The sequence below is a fragment of the Pecten maximus genome, chromosome 5 (genome assembly GCF_902652985.1).
Source record: "Pecten maximus chromosome 5, xPecMax1.1, whole genome shotgun sequence".
Classification (NCBI taxonomy): domain Eukaryota; kingdom Metazoa; phylum Mollusca; class Bivalvia; order Pectinida; family Pectinidae; genus Pecten; species Pecten maximus.
Window position 1 is genome coordinate 12,814,510 of NC_047019.1, and position 19,930 is coordinate 12,834,439.

The 19,930-nt window shown below is 36.3% G+C and overlaps 2 protein-coding genes across 2 annotated transcripts; one reads left to right on the forward strand and one right to left on the reverse strand.

The window, feature by feature from the left end:
- Positions 1-795: 795 nt before the first annotated feature.
- LOC117327200 lies at positions 796-9,727 on the forward strand. Its single transcript, XM_033884053.1, has 6 exons — positions 796-1,520; positions 1,795-2,051; positions 2,533-2,753; positions 3,774-3,878; positions 6,604-7,432; positions 8,116-9,727. Exons 1-6 carry the CDS (start codon positions 1,321-1,323, stop codon positions 8,178-8,180), a joined length of 1,677 nt encoding a protein of 558 aa, XP_033739944.1. The 5' UTR covers positions 796-1,320; the 3' UTR covers positions 8,181-9,727.
- A 2,753-nt stretch (positions 9,728-12,480) lies between these two features.
- LOC117327201 (allograft inflammatory factor 1-like) lies at positions 12,481-18,378 on the reverse strand. Its single transcript, XM_033884054.1, has 6 exons — positions 18,226-18,378; positions 16,375-16,436; positions 14,885-14,951; positions 14,075-14,116; positions 13,672-13,834; positions 12,481-13,228 (listed from the first exon to the last, which is right to left on the reverse strand). Exons 1-6 carry the CDS (start codon positions 18,260-18,262, stop codon positions 13,144-13,146), a joined length of 456 nt encoding a protein of 151 aa, XP_033739945.1. The 5' UTR covers positions 18,263-18,378; the 3' UTR covers positions 12,481-13,143.
- Between the last annotated feature and the right edge of the window lie 1,552 nt (positions 18,379-19,930).

The window sequence follows — 19,930 nt, forward strand, 5'->3', positions numbered from 1 at the left end:
AAGGGGCTTGAAACGTCTCTGTGACACAGAAGAAAATTTTACCCTAGAGCCTGACTCCTAAATCACTTATTATTGACAAATACAGGAATATTCTGACCGCAAATGAAGTTCGAATCTCTCCTGAGTAATGCTCGGGAGATGCTAGATAAACATTTGATATACATGGGCAACCGGTGTAAATTCCCTATTCTACCATGTTTGCTATGTAACGCCAGTTTTGATTGGTTAAAAACCATGTATTATTTTCCAATAACCCACGCTCGTGCCAATAATACACGCTCGTGAGTCACGGCTGTTGCAATTTTAAATATCTAATATTCACCCGTTTCATAAAAGGTTACTATAGCCGAGTGGGCTAATGGGTTAGTCTTTCAATATATTTTTATCACGACGCGAGTTCGAATCCTGCGGAGGCCCCCATTTTTTTTTTCTTTTTTTTTTTTAAATTTTCAAAATCAATGCCATATGATAGATGCTCTAGATCGTAGTACTGTATTGCCTGTATATTTCATCAATAAATAATGCAATACTCAAGAAATAAATTACAAGGTTTTCCCGGGGTTTCTTTGCTGTTTTCCTATTAGAAAGAGGTCGATCTCAGAACTAAACAGTACATGGTAGAATAGAAATAATCAACTTTGACTCGTGTATTGTTGCAGGATATACAACTCGGACTCGGATATTTTGCAATTTTAATTAATAACTCAGGCCTGCAGCCTTCGTTATTAATTTAATTGCAAAATATCCTCGTCCTCGTTGTATATCCTGCAATAATACACGAATCATCGTTAATTATTTCTTAAATATACACAGCTTTATTCGCACAAAATACATATATATATATATTCATATGCTATGCAGTGGTCTCTTGATAGCATCACCACTGATTGATGTCGGAGGTAAATCGATGAATTACTAAATGGTCAACAACATAGTATCCTTGAATACGGCGTCTCTGATTGGTCAGTGTTATAGTAGTTTGCAGCAATAAAGCTAGCATAATCATTTTTTTCAACTATAGTGGCAGAAACATTTTGAAAACGGGTATATTGACGCAATATTGCAATATTGAAGTTCTGCTTTCGAATTCTGTGTGTCGAAATGGTGCTTCAAATAAGGCAAAAACACTCTGAACAGAAACCGTAATTGCTGAATAGGACAAAGGAGTATGGGTAATCCCATGATCCTCTGTAAAAATCGGTTTTAAAATAGTTGACCCCAAAATCAAACAATATGATCGATATTTGCTGAATGAGGGATAAAGGTACAGATTAAGGAGACATTTTAAACCAAATTTACTAAAAAAAATGTATCTTGTGCATGTATGTAACAAGAACTGAAATGATTCAATTTATGGACTGCATAAGATATTACCTTTTGACGAGGATTAATATGATTATTTTAAGTGAGGCAAGGACAAAAACAGACTCTGGCTGTGGTTTAAAAAATGAAGCCGTCAAGCAAAGAGGTATTCCAAGTGAAGAAAGACAAGATCAGTCGATGACTTCAAGTACGGCAAGGTCAGTACACAATGGGAATTATGTTACAACATTGTGATTGATATAAAGATCACAAGTCATTGGTAAAATCATAAACATTATTTTCTGGAACGAAATTTTGTTTCGTTTATCGACCAATAATAGAACTGGACAGAAATAAAACACTCAATTTTGAATTACACTAATATGAGGTTCACTGGAATGAAATTCTTAAGGGTAAAATACATAAAATACACTGATATTTAGAAATGATGAAGATAATGAATGATTGTAAAAGTATTTTGCTGAATCAAAGGTCTAGGGTTAATATCCCAACACCTGAAACCAAGACAAATACAGTGGACAGTGGTGGGGATAACTTACCAAAGAGGAGTATTAGCTCGTCACCCAGACCAATATCAAACACTGTGATTGCGCCTTCCAACAGAACTAGCACGAAATCTATGGAGCATGCGGCCAGAGAGATGAGACCGTCATGCTCTTCTCCGATCAGTGGTCAATCTTGTGCCAAAAGAGTAAACAATGGGCAGGTTTACAGCTTTACGACTGCAGGTAAGGTGACTGAAATGTGTATATGGTATAATGGCCGTAGACTGTACATACAAGTCAATTTCTTTTAACTATTGTCCTCTTAACAAGCATGTGATGGTCGAGTGTCGCAGTGGTAATGCACTCGCCTTTCACCTAAACATCTCGGTTCCGATTCCCTGTTCAAGCGCGGATATATCTATATGTCAGGTCGGCTGATCCTGGACGGGTCGAACTGCTTTTAATCCATCAATTTCTTCTTTCCTTCGGTATAGGATATACCCTCAAAGGATCATTACACCTACATGGGTCATTTGTGCGATAAAACGTGTGTAGCAATTGTTTTGATATGAATGATGTACGAGTTCATAATTTACATAATACGGTTTCTATAACTCAAATTCGGCTACAACTGCTTCAAAATAAAATCCATTGTACAAGATACCTTCATTCTTATAAAGCATCACTTAACATGGCATTTTATGATGAAAATTGTCAATTGCAGAAGATGACCAGTTTACGTTTGAGTTTGAGCGAGGCGGTAGTGGGCCACCCTTCAGCATACAGAAAGCTCAAGACGTTTATCCTACAGTCACCACATCAGAGAACTTTATGTGCATCAAGACGGTATCATCTATTGATCCTGCAGCTGAGAGTGGAAGGATCAAGTCAGGGGATGTGATCCTTGAGGTTAATGGGCGCTCGGTGAAAGGTCTAGATCTGTCTGTAAGTGTGTCGTTGTTTCAGTAGACTCAAAAGTATGATCTGTAGGGAGATTATCCATTTTTTGGTCATCCGATATTTCCGATGATATCGTCACTCATATATACACTGTACTCAGATCAATAATGGAATCTAGGAATGTATGGAATGTATCAGCCAAATTGGGAAATTTAAACTTATTTTACGGGTTTCTTTAGTATTTACTAAGGATTAGGAGCGCATCATTAACCTCTTAGTACATATAGGTGTGCTACTTTCATTACCTTCAACTGATCAGTCTCTGTATATATGGTTCTCTTTGTTCAGTGACGTTCAGTTCATGATAAGTAAATATCTTTAAGTATGCAAGTTAAAATAAAAATAATACAACACGTTATTTTGTTCACATATATTCCATCACACATGTTTTCCTGGTGTCATATTCCAAAATGTGTTATCAGAAAGTATGTCAAGATCAGTCTGGGTCAAAGAAAGGCCAATGATGAAAATAAATTTGAAAAAAAAGTTGAATCGTTTTTTCACCGCATGTTAATTATTAAGTTTATGGTCATGTGATATAGAATTTCGAACTAACTGCACTTTGAAAAAAATTCATGGTTTACTTCCATTACTCAGACACAAAGAAATTATGTATTACAACCTCTACAGCATCCATCGCTGGATACAAAACGTTATGCAAATCGTTGACCTTGACCTACAATGTTCAAGTTCACAGTAGTCAAATGACCGGTAAAAGAAGGGAAGCGAAAGGAAAACGAAGTGAAAACGTATAACAATGACCGTCGGATCGATAACATTTCCAAGATTATTTCCTGGATGGATATCACGGTTTTGATCTTGATCCTTTTTATTATAATTATCATTATTATTTATTTTTTATTTGAAACACTAAATTAGTGTTGAAATTAAGTCTGTTTGGGTTTGTCACTTTTAAAAGTACGAAATACGACTGTTGTAAGTATACAATGTTGTGATGTTTGTAAGGGAAAAGTGTGTACATGCAGCATAATGATTATATTGCAGAAAACTGAAACAACACTGTGGGCAGCCGGAGTACATGTCAATATGCTGCTGTGTCGGCCTAATCATTTGATGTGTCGGCCTAAGCAGTTGCCCACCGGGCCAATGGTAAGTAATAAGACCTTAATCAGGGTTGCTTTGACACTGGGCGCTGTTGATGCCGCTTTTTTTATAATCATCTGAATGATCATCGATGAATTCATTTACTGTATATTATCATTCACAACACAACAATCATCTATCACATTGATATATTTATCTTCTACACCCGACCTTTAGTGGACATTACCAACTTAATCTATTATCAAAATACCTTATTTACCTCAGAGCAAAAATAACAACATCCCACCTTTCCATGATTCACTGTCATGTGTTAGTTGAAAACTAAAATAAACAACAGACTGAAACTCTCGAATGTTCGATAATTTCTGTACTTGGTATTTTATTTACAACACAACTCTATAGAATCCTTCAAAATAATTTCATGCTTGCATCTCCTGAAAGTCACAAGCTGTGTAAACAATTTCAGATTCTTATTGACTGTGTGACTAGAACCCTGACACTTTTCAATAATTATTGTTGTACATTAAGGTAAAAAGCGTAAACAAGGTGTAGTGTTATATACAATACAAGGAGATATGCGAGTCTGAAAACGAACGGAGAAAAGGTGTGTTTGGTCCAACACGTCATTGTTCCGTCTTCGACACAAAGTGACGAATTTATCGAAACGGCGAATCTCATGGCATGCCATTTCTTCACGAACATTTCATTATGATCAATGCTTTAGTCAATTCATTATAGATATTACTAATAGAAGGACTGAAGAAATAGTGATACAAATATGGCAGATTTAACTACCCTCCCCCTTAACCACCATTTCCTAACTAACTTCCTCTTGGCAGTCTTCTAAAACTATTAACCTATTTAAATACTCTCTCATTTCAATTTCTTTTCCTTTAATTACTGACGGTATTACTGTTCTCCACTTAACCGACCGTCTCTTAAAGCTGACAGTGCAAGTTAAAAAGCATCCAATTGAGATTTTTTTAAAAATCACATGTACAGATTTCCAAAAATCGTTTCCGAGACATCCCCCAATTATGGTTGTGTTGTATCTAAGGACGGGCAGACATTTTTGTTTTTTGTTATGCGTAGATACGAGCCGCTATAAAAGCGCGTGCGTTCATTGAGACAAGTATCAGTCTATCGATACATGCGCATAGCGACACATCTCTCCATTATACATAGTGTACGTTCTCAATACAAACGCAAATGAGTTTTTGTTCACATTACGAAACTTGAATATGGAATTTGAAGAGGTAACTTTATATATATACATATATATTTTATTTTACAATAAAAGAAAGAAAAGAAAGTATCGACAAAACAAACTACTTGGGCCCCAACAAAACATGTACCTAATGAAATTATAAACAGAGTAAATATGAGTAAATTCCTACCTGAGTCTTTCCAGTGGGATATGCAGCAAGAACAACTTTACAACTGTTACATCATTATATCACAGGTTTCCATCGAAATATTTTCCGTGTCTTCGTATTATTTGTGCACGTGCCATAACGGAACTCCTCGGACTGTTTACTTGTTATGAAAATGGCTGCACCCACGAAAAACACATGAGAAGATGGATAGAGTATATGGGATTAATTCGTTATGCATTTTCAAGCATTTATTTGGAGACTTTATTTTCAACAAGATTTGAAAGATAATTGAGAGACACTGACCATCTTTCTGCTCAAGTTACAGGTAAGTGCTTCTGTTTGGTGTCGTTCGCGAATACAGTTGTAGGTCACGTGATGTACAGATATAGTGTAGAAGATACAGGTGTGTCACCGTGAACACCTGAGGTTAGAGTGAATGCGAGTGTGACGAAGCACGTTCTTTTTATAGCAGCGGCGGCTTGGTTGTATCCACGCATAACAAAAAAGAAAAATGTCTGCCGTCCTTAGATCCGACACTACCATAACTGGGGAATGTCTCTGAAACGATTTTTGGAAATCTGTACATGTAATTTTTTTTTTAAATTTCAATTGGATACTTTTTAACTTGCACTGTCAGCTTTAAGTCACCTACACTTAACTATCTATTTTAACAACGCAAAGTTACTAACATTAACGGGTCAGTGATCTAATATATCCGTACACAACCTCTAACTTCCCTCATCCCCATCCCATAGCAACCACCCCTTTACATACATTACAACATGTTAACCTTATCCTTATCTACCCACATCTGGACTTTCCTGAATTCAACTATCTGCAACTTAAAGCACACTCACTTTTATCTTAAACTACCAACATCTAAACCACCAACACCTTATCTGTCCATTTCTTTTGTGCCCCTAACCTCAGCTACCCGTTATATGCCAACACACTTAACGCCTCATCTGATGAATATTCACCACGCTATTTAATTTGAGATGTCCCGGCCTTTTAATAGATTATCTGTTTATTTCATAATAATTTTTGTTCCCAAACTGATATTTGTGCATTGATGTACATATACAGAATTGGCGCTATACACATACATTTTGCGAATATGTATAAGTTTCATTTCTGTGCCAACTTACAGTAAATGCCTTCTTCATATGCCAAGGGTCCCAACATAACCACGTTGAATACTCTATGCATCAATCTTTATACCGTCGTCGATTTCTTTACTTCTCGCATGTGCAAATAATGCGTTGATAGTTAAACTGGAGAACCATATAATGAATTAACGCCAGTCTTAAGTCTCCTTTTTATTCATTTTCAGTCTCATTAGCACCAAATATGTATATACCAAACATTCAATGAAACACTTATCTTTATTTCAGATTCCTAAAAAGCCAGAACGTACAACCGTCTTACCAATTTCGAAGAAAAAGGAACCAAATTTGATTGGGCAGACTTCGAACCCGACCTCAGCACTGCAAGTAGAACAACAACCATATTGTATTGCCAGTTATCATCAACATGGCGAGAAATGTGAATCCGACGTCAGAGAGCGGGAACATCATGAAACAGCTGGTTCAGTAACAGATAAAAGTCATTCCGATCTCTTGGACCAGAAGCCGGTCGACACTGTCGAAAGACAAAAATACCCCTACCAACGAGATACCATTGGGGAAAAGCAACAAGACGTGATCCATAAACAGGAAGGGCAATCTGGCCCAAATATGATGAGGGAAAATAGCAAGCACCTCAATACCATCAATACACTTTCTAACCCAGATGATACCAACAATACACCCTCTAACCCAGCTAATACTAACAATACACCTTCTGACCCAGCTCATACCAACAAAACACCTTCTCGCCCAGTTGCTACTAGCAATACACCTTCTGGCTCAGTTGCTACTACCAACAAAACACCTTCTGGCTCAGTTGCTACTAGCAATACACCCTCTGACTCAGTTGCTACTAGCAATACACCTTCTGACCCAACTGATACCAACAATACACCAGCCGGTTATAGATCAACTGGCCCCAACGCACAGGGACCAAATCACAAGTCTAAAACCAAGAACGGTAGGCCTGCTAACCTCGCCGAACATGAGGATATTGATGAAAATGGCGAAATGTATAATGTACCCATAGGGAGTGGCCAACGCGAAAATGAACCTTGTAATGGTGATAATCAACTGATGGCTATTCCAGAGCAACGTAAGTGTTTTTTATTTTGATAATGATAATAGATCAATCCTTTCTTTGTTTCAACAAAGAATATTCTTTTTCAAAAATCTAAACAGAAAAATAATTCACTCGGAATATTGTAGAGGGTATTATTACTAAAAGCTTATTTTCGTATCCATTTATTCTATTAAGATTTTGGAGTGAACATTTTTTCTGTTGCCAGTTGAATTCATCTTATGTGGTTATATAACTAAAACACGACAATATATTGCAAACTGGTTGCGTCAATCTGTCTTTTTTACCTCGACTGTATAAATGTTATATCATTTTCTTTTGAAGAATGTGTCAATTTTGCGAATCATAAATTCAAAAGCTTGAGGTCCCTGAGTGTTCCTGTTTTCCAAGAGTGACATCAGTTCAGAACACACACGCGTATTTCACGTTGAAATTCATTGAATAATCTCCCCTTCTACAATTTTGCTACTTTGTTCTGACCAAGCTTTATTATCCTGATTTCATTTTCTTCGTGATTCTAAAAGAACGAAACAACTGCATGATGCAGTTTGATACCTATAATTATGCATATAATATATTAGAACCTTTTTGTCAAACTGGTCTTATACATTTGGGTTTTATATGATTTGGTGTGATTTAATGTTGTCTTTTTCAGATATTGAATAATGCTTATTTGCGTTAATAATCGTGCTTTGTAGTTCCAACAGGTACAAATCGGTGCACAGCAGATTACATGCCAAATGACACGGTCCCAGCAAATTAACATGACTGTAAATGGGGGGACTACAGTCCTTGGAAACAGGAATATCATTGTTCATGGAAATGGTGAGTTGTGTTATTTCCATCAGTCTTAAATGCATGAATTAAGTAAAATTATACAACTTGGCCCGTTTTCATGAAAACATCTACATGCTCAAGCATAAAATCTGTGCTCAATTTAGCTTCCCTTAGATTTGATTTAATCATGAAATAACAGTTTAAAAGATAAAAACTAATATATGTATCAGAATTAATATATTACTATAAAGTCTTTCGAAATGTCTCCAAATCACTGAATAAATATTCATTTTTATATCAGACTTATCACCAAAAGTATTTTGGTGTGAGATCAAAATATGTATTTGAGCACGAGTCTTGTTTGATATCTACTAACCCTGATTATTGTTGTGTAGGTACATGATGGTACGTATCTATACAATGATATTTCTATTCTGTTCAATGTGAAATATGTCCATTAATTTCTCGTTATATTAATGTTCAAATCTGATGTCACCATGATGATGTCAACTGTAGCTTTATTGACCATTAGGTTATCGTCCGTGTAAACTTTTCACATTTCTTCTCTTTTTCCACCAGTGGAAATCAGCTAAAACTGATCTCGAGATTATCCTGGTCAAGTGCTATTATGTTTCGGGTTTGTCCGAAAATCAAAGATGGTCGCCACCTTGAAAAACACTTTCAAACTTTTTTACCGGTTGGAGTCAAATTTCTCCAATTTGCCTGAAATTATCTCTGAGATGATCCTTATTAAGTGTTGTTATCTTGCGGAACGGTCCCGAAATCAATCTTTACTTGCAATACTGATTTTAAAATCTTTTCTTTTTTTTTACAACATTTTTAATTGGATTTATTTGATATGAATTTTCCTGAAATGACCAAGATGAGGCAATGTTATTTCTTCAAACTAGTCCCGAATTCCCACATAACATCCTAATTGTTGTCCGTTCCACTTTAGTGGTAGTAAGTATGTCTATCACACTAATGCTAGCGTCTATATTATATATATATAGATTATATAAGAAAGACTTTCGCAACAACTCTATCATATAAGTAGGTGTTTCAGTGTATAGTTAGAAATGTAGTAGATACTTGTGTTAAAATAATGCATTGGACCACCTCTATCATATTAAGTATATTGTGAAGCGGGAGATTTGAAAGTTACCAGTGTGAGATATTATGACTTCCTGTTTATCTTAAATTGATGTCACACCAACAACGTAACCTACCATTACCCTCTCCCCCCCTAAATTTCACGTTATTGCCTTATATCACTAGTAGTGAATATCGAACTTCAATGCATTAGGAGTCGATCGGCTTCTATCATGTTAAATCTATTTTGAATTTTATTTTTGCTTTGATTCAACCAATTTAATAATAACTACAATTAAAATGAACATAATAATAGAATGAGCGAAAGATGATGCACAGAAAGAAGCAAACAAATTGAATAAAGAACAGAAGGTTGGCAATTGAAACAGCCTAGGGGAGGGTGAACAGAACTATTACAAAGGAAGAGGCAAAACATTCAAAAACTGTCTAAACACGATTGTTGTTTAGATAACGACAGCCGGGGAAGTGCAAAGGTCAATCGAAGCGTCTGGTAAAAAGATGACCGATGAACACATTGACCAGGTGAGACAAATTGGACAAAAGGTAAAAATCTCCGAGGAGAAGGTGACCGAGGCTATTGAAATTGAAGGGGCAGAAATCAAAGCCAATACACAACGAGAAGCAGAAAAGTTAAAATCGGAACTGGAAGCCAAAATTGACAAATCTACGGGAAAGGTGAACGGGTTTATTAAAGAGGAAGGAGCTGTACTTGCAGAAACCGTCACCAATACAGGACAAGCTATATCCCAAAGGCTTGAGAAAATAACTGAGGATAAATATAATAATTTGGAAGCAAATCTTCAAAATCTCCAGCGAGGTATAAAAGAAGGCAATAAACATACTAAGACTAAGGCTGTCGAAGCACAAATATTGAAGGAAGAGGTTGAAAAATCTGTATGCGAGACCTCCAAAAAAAGCTCTATGGAATTGTCGAAAATAGCACTTGAGATTCGAAATACAAAGCAACACCTGCAGGTATCTGAAACTGTTGGAAAGGAGATTAAACACGACGTGGAAAAGAATCTTAAAAAATTCCAGCAACACATCGAAGAAAGCACCAAACATGCTAAGACTAAGGCAGAGGAAACACAGAAGTTGAAGGAAGACGTTGAAAAATCTTTACGTAAGACCTCCGAAAAAAGTTCACATGAATTTTCAAACTTAGAACGCGAGATGCGAAATTCAGAACAACGCCTACTAGAAACTGTCGAAAAGGAAATTAAACATCTGCGGAAGGAAGTTTCAGCAATACGTCAGTCCTTGAAAGAGGACTTGCTGAAAATCATGAAAGACGTACATGATTCGGAAACAACCGAGATGGTAGGTTGCTTTCAGAGATCCGTAGACACTCTTATGGACAAGCAAAAAAGCGCTGCAGAAGAATCACAGACATTTCAACAATTATTATTTGCTAAATTGACCGAATTGCACAAAGGAATTGACCTTTCAAATGAACATTATCTTAGATATTTTAGTGAATTGCGTCAGCAATTACGCGAGCTACAAACGAAAGTCGACAAGATGGATGAGGGGTTTGGTAATGCAGAGATGATAATAAACATCACTGACGAGAATGGGGAAATAATCGACAGACTTTTACGGAGGGGAGGGTGTCAGAAAACTTACCGTTGCCACCGTGGATTCCCTTTTAATGCTCTGACAGAGGGCGAATTTTCAAAAGGACGTTTCTGATGATGATACCTTTAGAACTACAAGCCAGCATGTTTCTCCTTAAACAGCACATCGCTTGGAAAGATACTTTTGAATGGTTACGCAAATCCACCTAAAAATCGTGCTCGAAAAATAAGACTTGAAAAAAACTACACGTGTCCTTTGCTTGAGAATCTAAAGCGAGATCCTATTGTTTACAAACACGTTGCGTGTCTGACTGTACATTGCATGAAAATGTGAAAATCATTTTTTTTAATGCATTTTAAATATTGAAAATTTGTTTTAAGACACATATGGTACCTTAAAACCTCAAATGTAATTCCCTTTAGTCAAATCAACATTTAAATTTTAAAAGCTATTACCAACCGCACTTTAAGACTAGGCCTATTGATTGTTTTACAAGTTGATTCATCATTTTTGTATGCTGGTGTATGTATCCTATTGTGATGACGATAGTATCCATTGAGCCAGCGTTTACTCAACAATGTATACACTACATGTTCATGTTGTATATACATGTACATATTTTTTTCAAAGATTATCTACATCGTATGTAGACTTTCTGTTTGATTTGTGTATTTGATTGTGTGACGACATGGTAACATTATAGATATATTGGTCCGTTTTGTCAGCATTTCTTTTTATTATCTCAATTAATAAAAATGCAATATTTATTCAAATTGGTTGTCTCTTTCATACCAGATTTGTACATGAACACGTGTTTCGTTTCTGATTTCTTTCTTTTTATCCTCAAGTAATAACATTCATTATGGTTCCAGAATAAGTAAAAAAGGTCCAAACGATATTGCGTGGCGTCAAAGATGAAGAGGCTAGAGAGGGAAATGGCGACGGAAAAGACTCAGCAGATATGATTAAATTCTTATTGTATACTTGGTCGACTTTCTGATACCACAAGATATAAATGTACAAAAGAGACTAAAAAATTTTGGACACTCTTATTTTAAACGAAGAGGTAAACTTGGAGGATATCAGCTGTTTTGGGAATTCAGCTGGGGATTTTTTTTTTTTTTTTTTTTTGCTAAATGTTGGAGGCTGTAGAAAAATGGTATGTCTTACGGGAGATAACTCGAATCAATCAGAGAACCAAACGTTCATGATGTTTCAGTGTCTTTAAAATTTCCAGTTTAGTTTCTGTCTGTCAGATTACAATGGCCATTTAAGCAAAATCTAATCCTAGAATTAAATCTTGAATACGTATCAACAATATATTAATAATACAAATTTCAAAAATCAAAATCAATATGCCGTATAGTTTTAACCATGACTGAATATCATTAAAATATGAAAAAAAAACAGCCTGTTAGAAAAAAAAAGTCCTCCGAGACAATATATCAAACAGAGAGAATCAGCCGTCTGGTCGGTTTTCGTACTAAGTGTGTTGTCTATACACTAATGATATTACTGATAGGCATATTTAAGTTGTTCCTAGTTCCAGATATAACCCCGGCGATATGCTACAACTAACAAACAAATATGATTTTCAGATACAAATAAAAATTACTGATTTTTTATTAATTCATGTATTATGCCAACAACAATATAAAAATAAGTTTTAAACATGCATCAAAATATTTAGTTCGCTACAGGCGTAGTGAATACATATCTACTACGGGGCGTGGTACATATTTTTTTCAAATTAAAAAAAGAACACTACATGATCACTATGACTTTAAATAGAATTGTGACAAAGTTGTTAACAAGTTTATTTTATAATTATTGTTCGGTATAGCCGTATAATATTCTTTTGGCCCCGGATATGACGCGACAGGTGGCGTTACTGGTTAAGATGAAGTATATATATGTGATTGGTCAATGTAGCGGTAAATGCAAAATGCAGATATGCAGTTAAAAACGAAACCAAGTTAAGATTGAATGCAAGCTGAATTGCTATATAGATTATTTCTAAAAAATTTGAAAAAATGTTATCCGTGGGCTGATATCAGAACTAAGACTATATTTCGGAAGACGGGTACTTAAAATACAGTTCTCATACTATACATAAACAAGGATAAAAAACCGATATCTCCCAGAATGCATTGCGGTGTCTCCATATAAGGGGACCACGGTGCCCCCTGGGAGAGATTGCATAAAAATGTTAATGTATGTGCATTTCCAGGTTGGAGCCATACTTTCCCAGTCGTCCATTACGGGAGAGAGTCGAGAGTACGTGGAGGTGCTACGCCTTTTTGTTTCTCTGGTTCTTGTCCAAAAGACTCGTAAAGCAATATCCTGCAATGGGAAAACATACAATCCAACATAAATATCGAAAACCACATATGCATGATTTATCACACTTCAGATTAATTCATTTCTCAAACTACATGTATGGAAACTGACTCATTGGAATATATGTCAGAATTTCGGCGCCATCCGTCCTCAAACTCCATTTTGGTTGCGTTCACTTACATTACGATATCTACGAGAATGGTGCCTTTGAATTTCGAAGATGCTAGAAAGAAAACATTTTGGAAAAGCCACAGGCGCCCGAATCTGGTTAGATGATATTCAGAAAAATAGTTTCTCCCACCCTATTATATCATATTAACGTCCTAAGTAACCTAACTGTGAACGGAGAAAGACATATTCTGGAGTAATTTAACAAACATTAAACGCCTCTGTTTAGGAGGAACTGTTGTACTTGTGAACTATGAACTGTGACCCCATGAACTTACAATCGGAGGATGCAGTTCTTGCTGCCTAACATCATCGTGAGGAAATCCCTGTAGGATATTGTACCAGAATTCCTTGTGTCAACTTGGTCTACCATAGCCTTAATCTCATTGTGTGTTTTAGCCAGCCCCATCTTCTCCAACATCAACTTCAGTCCCATTAAGTCTGTAACACAGAGATTGACATACATCTTTTACACACTAGTGAAACAATTGTCACATAACATGATATACATAGTACTCAACCAAGATTTGGGGACCCGGATGTCACCGCGGAAACATTATAATATTGAACATAGATGATAAGACAAAAATAAAACAAAAAGACAACTTTATCATTACTCATATTAATCATTCCATCATTTTGTAACCACTGTGAAAGTGAAGTTTCCTGTCGATAACTTACTTATATCGCCAGAGGTGTCGAGATCGAATTCCAGGAACTTCTCTGCAAGAAAGAAAAAACGGTCGCGTTAAAGCATACATCTATACATGTAGATTTCGCCAGCGGCTCTCATAAATAAAACTTTTCTAAGACTAAATTCATCAATCCCCCATGAAACTGAATCTCGCGTAATATACCATAATTCATTTCTTAATACAACTTGTTTAAACGTGCGACATATGTCATGGCGATATCGAAAGCTTGATGCTAGCCATTTGTGTTGTTGTTGCATGGTTATTTTTATTATTATTAAATTGTTCGACGGGTACGGAGACTAAAGTTTATCGGACAAAACTATTGGATATGTTGTTTGTATATTTGTAGGTCTACCATTATACACTTGAACACGTTTCTTACTTATATAATAACACACACACCACCCCCTAATTCTGTGTTGACGGAAAGGGAATGATTATGAATCGTGGTGTTCCTTCCATCGTCGTGAACTATGTCGATGGGGGTCAAGTGAACGTTTAGTTTTATACAGTGGCATACTGGTAAATACCAAGCGTTACTGGGATTCTGACTTTTGAATCAATTTAACTTCAGACAAGAATATTCTACGTCCCTTTTGTTGTTGGTTTTTTTTTCGGGACTTTACACCCTTTATCACTTTTTTTTTTATTTCGCCTTGCCCACGTCAGTCAGCGTCGGAAATAAACGTGACTCAATATCAACTTTCTACAAGAGCCCTAATACTAGAGTTTCGCTGGCTCCTGACCATGATGATCAAACATGGATAGTTCTCTATGTTTGACCCCCAAGACTGACCTTTGTACTGGTTTAGTTTCTCGTCCAAGTCCTCGACATCTTTGTATTGGTCGTCATCCCTGGCTTCCTATATATATATACATTAACAATTTAGTGTAATTATTTACACCCGGAGAAACTTCATAAGCATTTCATGACATAGAAACTATTGAATAGATAACACGATAGGGTATAATAATGCATTCCCATGGGATGGGTGCAAACTCATCCTTCAGCATACATGACAAATGTCAACATGATACACACAAAATTCTATTAAGATTTGTAGAAGAAAATCCTTGCAGTTTTTCACAAATGGGTAGGTTAATTCCAGCTTAGATAAGATGAAGTTGTGAGCTCTAAAAAAGAACTGTCAACCTTAGAATTAAGATGAAGTTGTCAGCTCTAAGCCAAGAACTGTCCATCTTAGTAATTAGCAAATAGATTGAATATCACACAAGCCTATAACATCTGAATTGTTCACACAAATGGGTCGACTAATAGACAGACGAAGCCATCTATAGGACCAAAAGGGACGTCGAAGCATTTGTTGCGAACAAGTGCGTCGTACAACGTTAGCAAGTACTGTACATGTAGGGGTTGACACGTTCCTTTGACTTAGAATGAAAAATTAACCCAAGGGCCTGAACCCTTGATCACCAAGCCCTTGTGATTTTACATGATATTACAGGGACCTGAGAATTTGTCACAGTCTATGCGCAATGGGATCTTTTCTAGTTTGTAGCTGGAGAAGGTCTAATTACACATAGACTGTAACAAAATGCAAGGTCCCTGTGCACGATATTGGGATTTCGCCAACTGGCTGTATTTCTGGACTGTAGTAAGTATATATACTTCATTTGAAAATGAATTAAACGACACTCGAATGTTCTGCGTAACTGACTGTACGCTTGGTCGATAGCACCAAACTTGAAATTAATTTAAAGTATTTCTGAGAACTGGAGTAGTTTTCCCCCAGAATCCTAATATACGTTACACATATATGAATAGTTATTTCCATTAATGAAGCGTACGTACTATGAATACTTTTTGTACAACGATTTCTGAGAATGTGATAATTGTATGTTGAAAACGCTTGACGTAAAATATATGTCACGTCACGATGAAAATTAAAGGGTACTTGAGGTTTTGTCAACAAGATTCGAGAGTATATAACTTCCTGATCTGTCCTGACAAGGGCCTCATCTTCCTGTGAGTATCACGTTAGTATGTGGTGTGTACATGTCTGACACCATGTGACCAAAACATAAAGTCAATTGTCTAGTCTAGGAGTTTTAAATGACAAACATCTAAATATATTCATTTATTTTAGTTTACTGTAATGACTGCATAATGACTACAAAGCATTACTTTTTCATCACAAATATTTCGTTTAAACATTGGCCAAAAACTTTTCTATTAAACTTTAAGCCTTTATTTGATATAAAGTCTACACCTTACAGGCTTTAAGAATTCCCCAACCTAGGCTATAGCTGCATACACCGGCGTACCTGGTTAATGTCCTCTAGTTTCTTGTTCCTTTCCTCCATCAACTTGCCAAACGCCTTCCCTCCTGCAATGACAAATAAGAAACAAACATCAACTATAATTGGGAAGTTGAAGCATTGCGTAAATGCATATACATGTATATTAATACGTCTCTTGTGTTATATATAATTATGATAAAACAGTGTTCAATACGACCTCAGTTAGTATTATCTTTCTTGGGTTGAGGGTTGATAAATTCAAGTATCGACCTCACCTCAAGGCTATACGTATATAATAAGCATGGGTTCTACTATAGAAACTAGTTATATCACAATAAAAGATAGCATTTATAAAATTTTGCGACAATATCACTACATTTATCTAAAACTATTTTTAATTCATTTTAACGACGACTCATATCTTTTAACATTCGTCCCCACAGGGACTTGGCATGATACACATACACAAATATAGGCCGTGGGTATAGGGAATTCACACCAAGTCCCAATGTTCGTAGCATTTTCTATTTTTAGACCGTCAACAGCCTTTGTCAGACTGTATCGAACATTTCCGAAGGTTACCAGTCATAAGCTTCCTGTTTCACAGAAAATAATGTAATATTGTATTGATTGTCGACGAAACAGGATTAAAACCTTATATTTCCTCAATTATTGTTTTACTTGCAAGCAGCTATGAGAAATATTACATAAAACTGTCTTTGTGGGCACAATAAACGATATTCTAAATTTTCAGCTTAGCGGGAAATAATTGTCTAGTATGAGTCAGATGTTATATCGATACAATTCACTGGGGTTTTTTTTTTGTAAAAACAAGCGTTAGACACTAGCATGACTTTAAATGACGGCCTGCAGGGTGCATTGTAACATTACACAAAAGATGCAAGCGTTCAGCACACGTGAAGCATAAATAACCTGCCTCGTGTCTCGGTGCCACACCATCGGTCCTTATACCCACAGGGGTATGTTGATTTCTTTTCTGGGAGAGGGACTAGTCAAGTACTATACTTTATCTTAACACATCATATTTAGTAACGTGGAATTTCAACAGGAAATGAAACAAATCTTTAACCGTCCGATGAGCAACATATAGTGCATTTGATACATTGTGTTAATAATTAGATATATAACATAGCAACAAAAATGACGAAGTAAGACAATTTCATGACTCGTGCTTCGAACTTACGATCTATGGCACCTTATCACCTAACCAGAAATACCTGCAGCTTATACCACATCATTATATAGTATATATACATAATGTGTACTAGATTGAACCCTCCTCAATATTATTACATGTCCCTGTGCCATACCCAGCCTGATAAACCGCGTCGTTATTAGTATCACGATTAGAAAAAGTACATGGATAGTTTTAAGTACAGGGTTACGTCACTAAATGGCTTTGTATGCGTGTGCCTTCGCTCGGGACGTGTCCCTGTGCTATATGTATGATTTATACACCGATTTACAATTCTGATGCGATTAATATACAATTGTATACATGAAACTACAGTGACTTGAAAATGTGTTACAGTCTACATGTATTTGGACATTCCCTAGTGTGTATAGCACATTTTGAGACTTTATTTTTATTTTTTATTTATTCATTTTTTTTTTTTTTTTTTTTTGTGTGTGACTGGGGGGGGGGGGGGGGGGGGGGGGGTTGATTAAAATTCGGTAAAAATAACTTCCCTGTGTTCATTATATAGAGCTAACAAATTAACAAGTCCCTGTGCATGTAACTAGCTTTAGGAAGAGCGGTTATCTAACTGATTAATGTTCTATCAAAACATTAGGGTCATTAACAAAACGATAATATCTTCCCCAACATTGAGACCAGAAATATGGGACACTTACCTTGATGGTCAGTCGGGTCTAGCACTGGTTTTTCCATCTTGAATACAACAAGCTGGTCTGCCTGAACTATCAATACAACAAACTGGTCTGCCTGAACTATCCTCGATTGTTATATAATTCTACACCAATGACCGTAATATCAAGTTATATACATGTAGATATTGAAGTGGCCTGGCTCATCCCCTCGCGTGTCCTTCCGCCCGACAGTCTTACTCCATATACCACTTCCTTCCTTGATGCGAGCACAGTGTCACTGACGCAGTTCTCAATTGACGACAGGATGTTTCCAAAACCCCGACAGCTCGCGACTAGGCCGTGTTACTGATGCTGGGAGAAGCACGTGCCCACACCCCGCGTCTAATTGATCAGGGCGACTGTATTGTTTTATATGCCCCTGTTATGTATCCGACTCATCGTGTGTACATGTGTTCTTTTTAACAATAGTGAATTTGTAAATAAAACACACTTGTTCACTGACACATTTACTGTGAGAGGGTCATTGAATCAAAGCACCTTAACTCTAATGATTCCCCCAGAACACACACACCTGCCCCTATTTCTGTTATAATGCCAAACTCATCTTCATTTTATATGATGTCTGCCAAATTATTTACAGTAATAACTAAAGCGGTCATAAACCTTGTGTACAAACTTTCATTCCAACTTCAAAATCCAAGGGTTTTGCTCTAGACAAGTTATTTGTGCAGAGATCGCGCGTGAATAAATGCTTCGTGAATATACTAGTGATTCTCACAAATTCGCATAAATGGCATCTATGTTATATGCATATTACACGTAGCATCAATATTAAAGGGACAATTTATATTTACAGTGGAACTTCGTTAACTCGAACTCGGATAACTCGAATACCCCGCTTAACTCGAAGTACCTCGCCGGTCCCGGCCGAATTCTCTCTTTATCTTAGTAAAAAAAACTCGGAAAATTCGAATTCGGATAACTCGAAAAACTCGGATAATACGAAGTAAAAATTTGGTCCCAACAATAAAAATCCTACTTGAAATGTTCGAATAACTCGAATTATAATTTTCGTCGATCGGTGGCAAACGCCGACATTTTTTAAGAGCTAAATTCCGTTTGTAATACTGAACATATCGGCACTACTACTTATAATGCTATTATAAGTGTTTCATAAATTCATAAAAGAAATTGTCGGTTGAATCTTATAACAACAAGTCTTGGTGATAAAAAGTACTGCTTTACTTACATCAGGTAATTTCCCAAGGCGGTCGCCGATATCAGTACACACGATAGTCAACAACTCATCTACCCGTTCGCTCAAGAGGAACTAATCTCTGACACACCGGTAGATCTACCCGGCTGATGTTTTTACAGGTGTAGAAATGACACAGTCACCGGCGCCTATTAAATCTTTAAACTGCTGAAACAATAGCGTAATTACTGCCGAGGTGTTCAGAGTACAACTGTAACGGTCAGTGCTGTCAATTAAATCGGATAAAACGCCAACTCAGTAACAGTAACATTTTATACGCACATGCGCAGCCCAACTTCCGGTGCTAATACACATGGAAATGGCGTGGTTATCAATAAAAAGTAAGTAGGCCGATCAAACAGTATTTTATATATGTCCAATAAAAGGTAATGGTTCTGTTACGTTTTGTATGCAATCTGTGTTAAACTTAAACGGTTATTTGTTTTGACACTAATAACTTGTTATTTTGTCGAA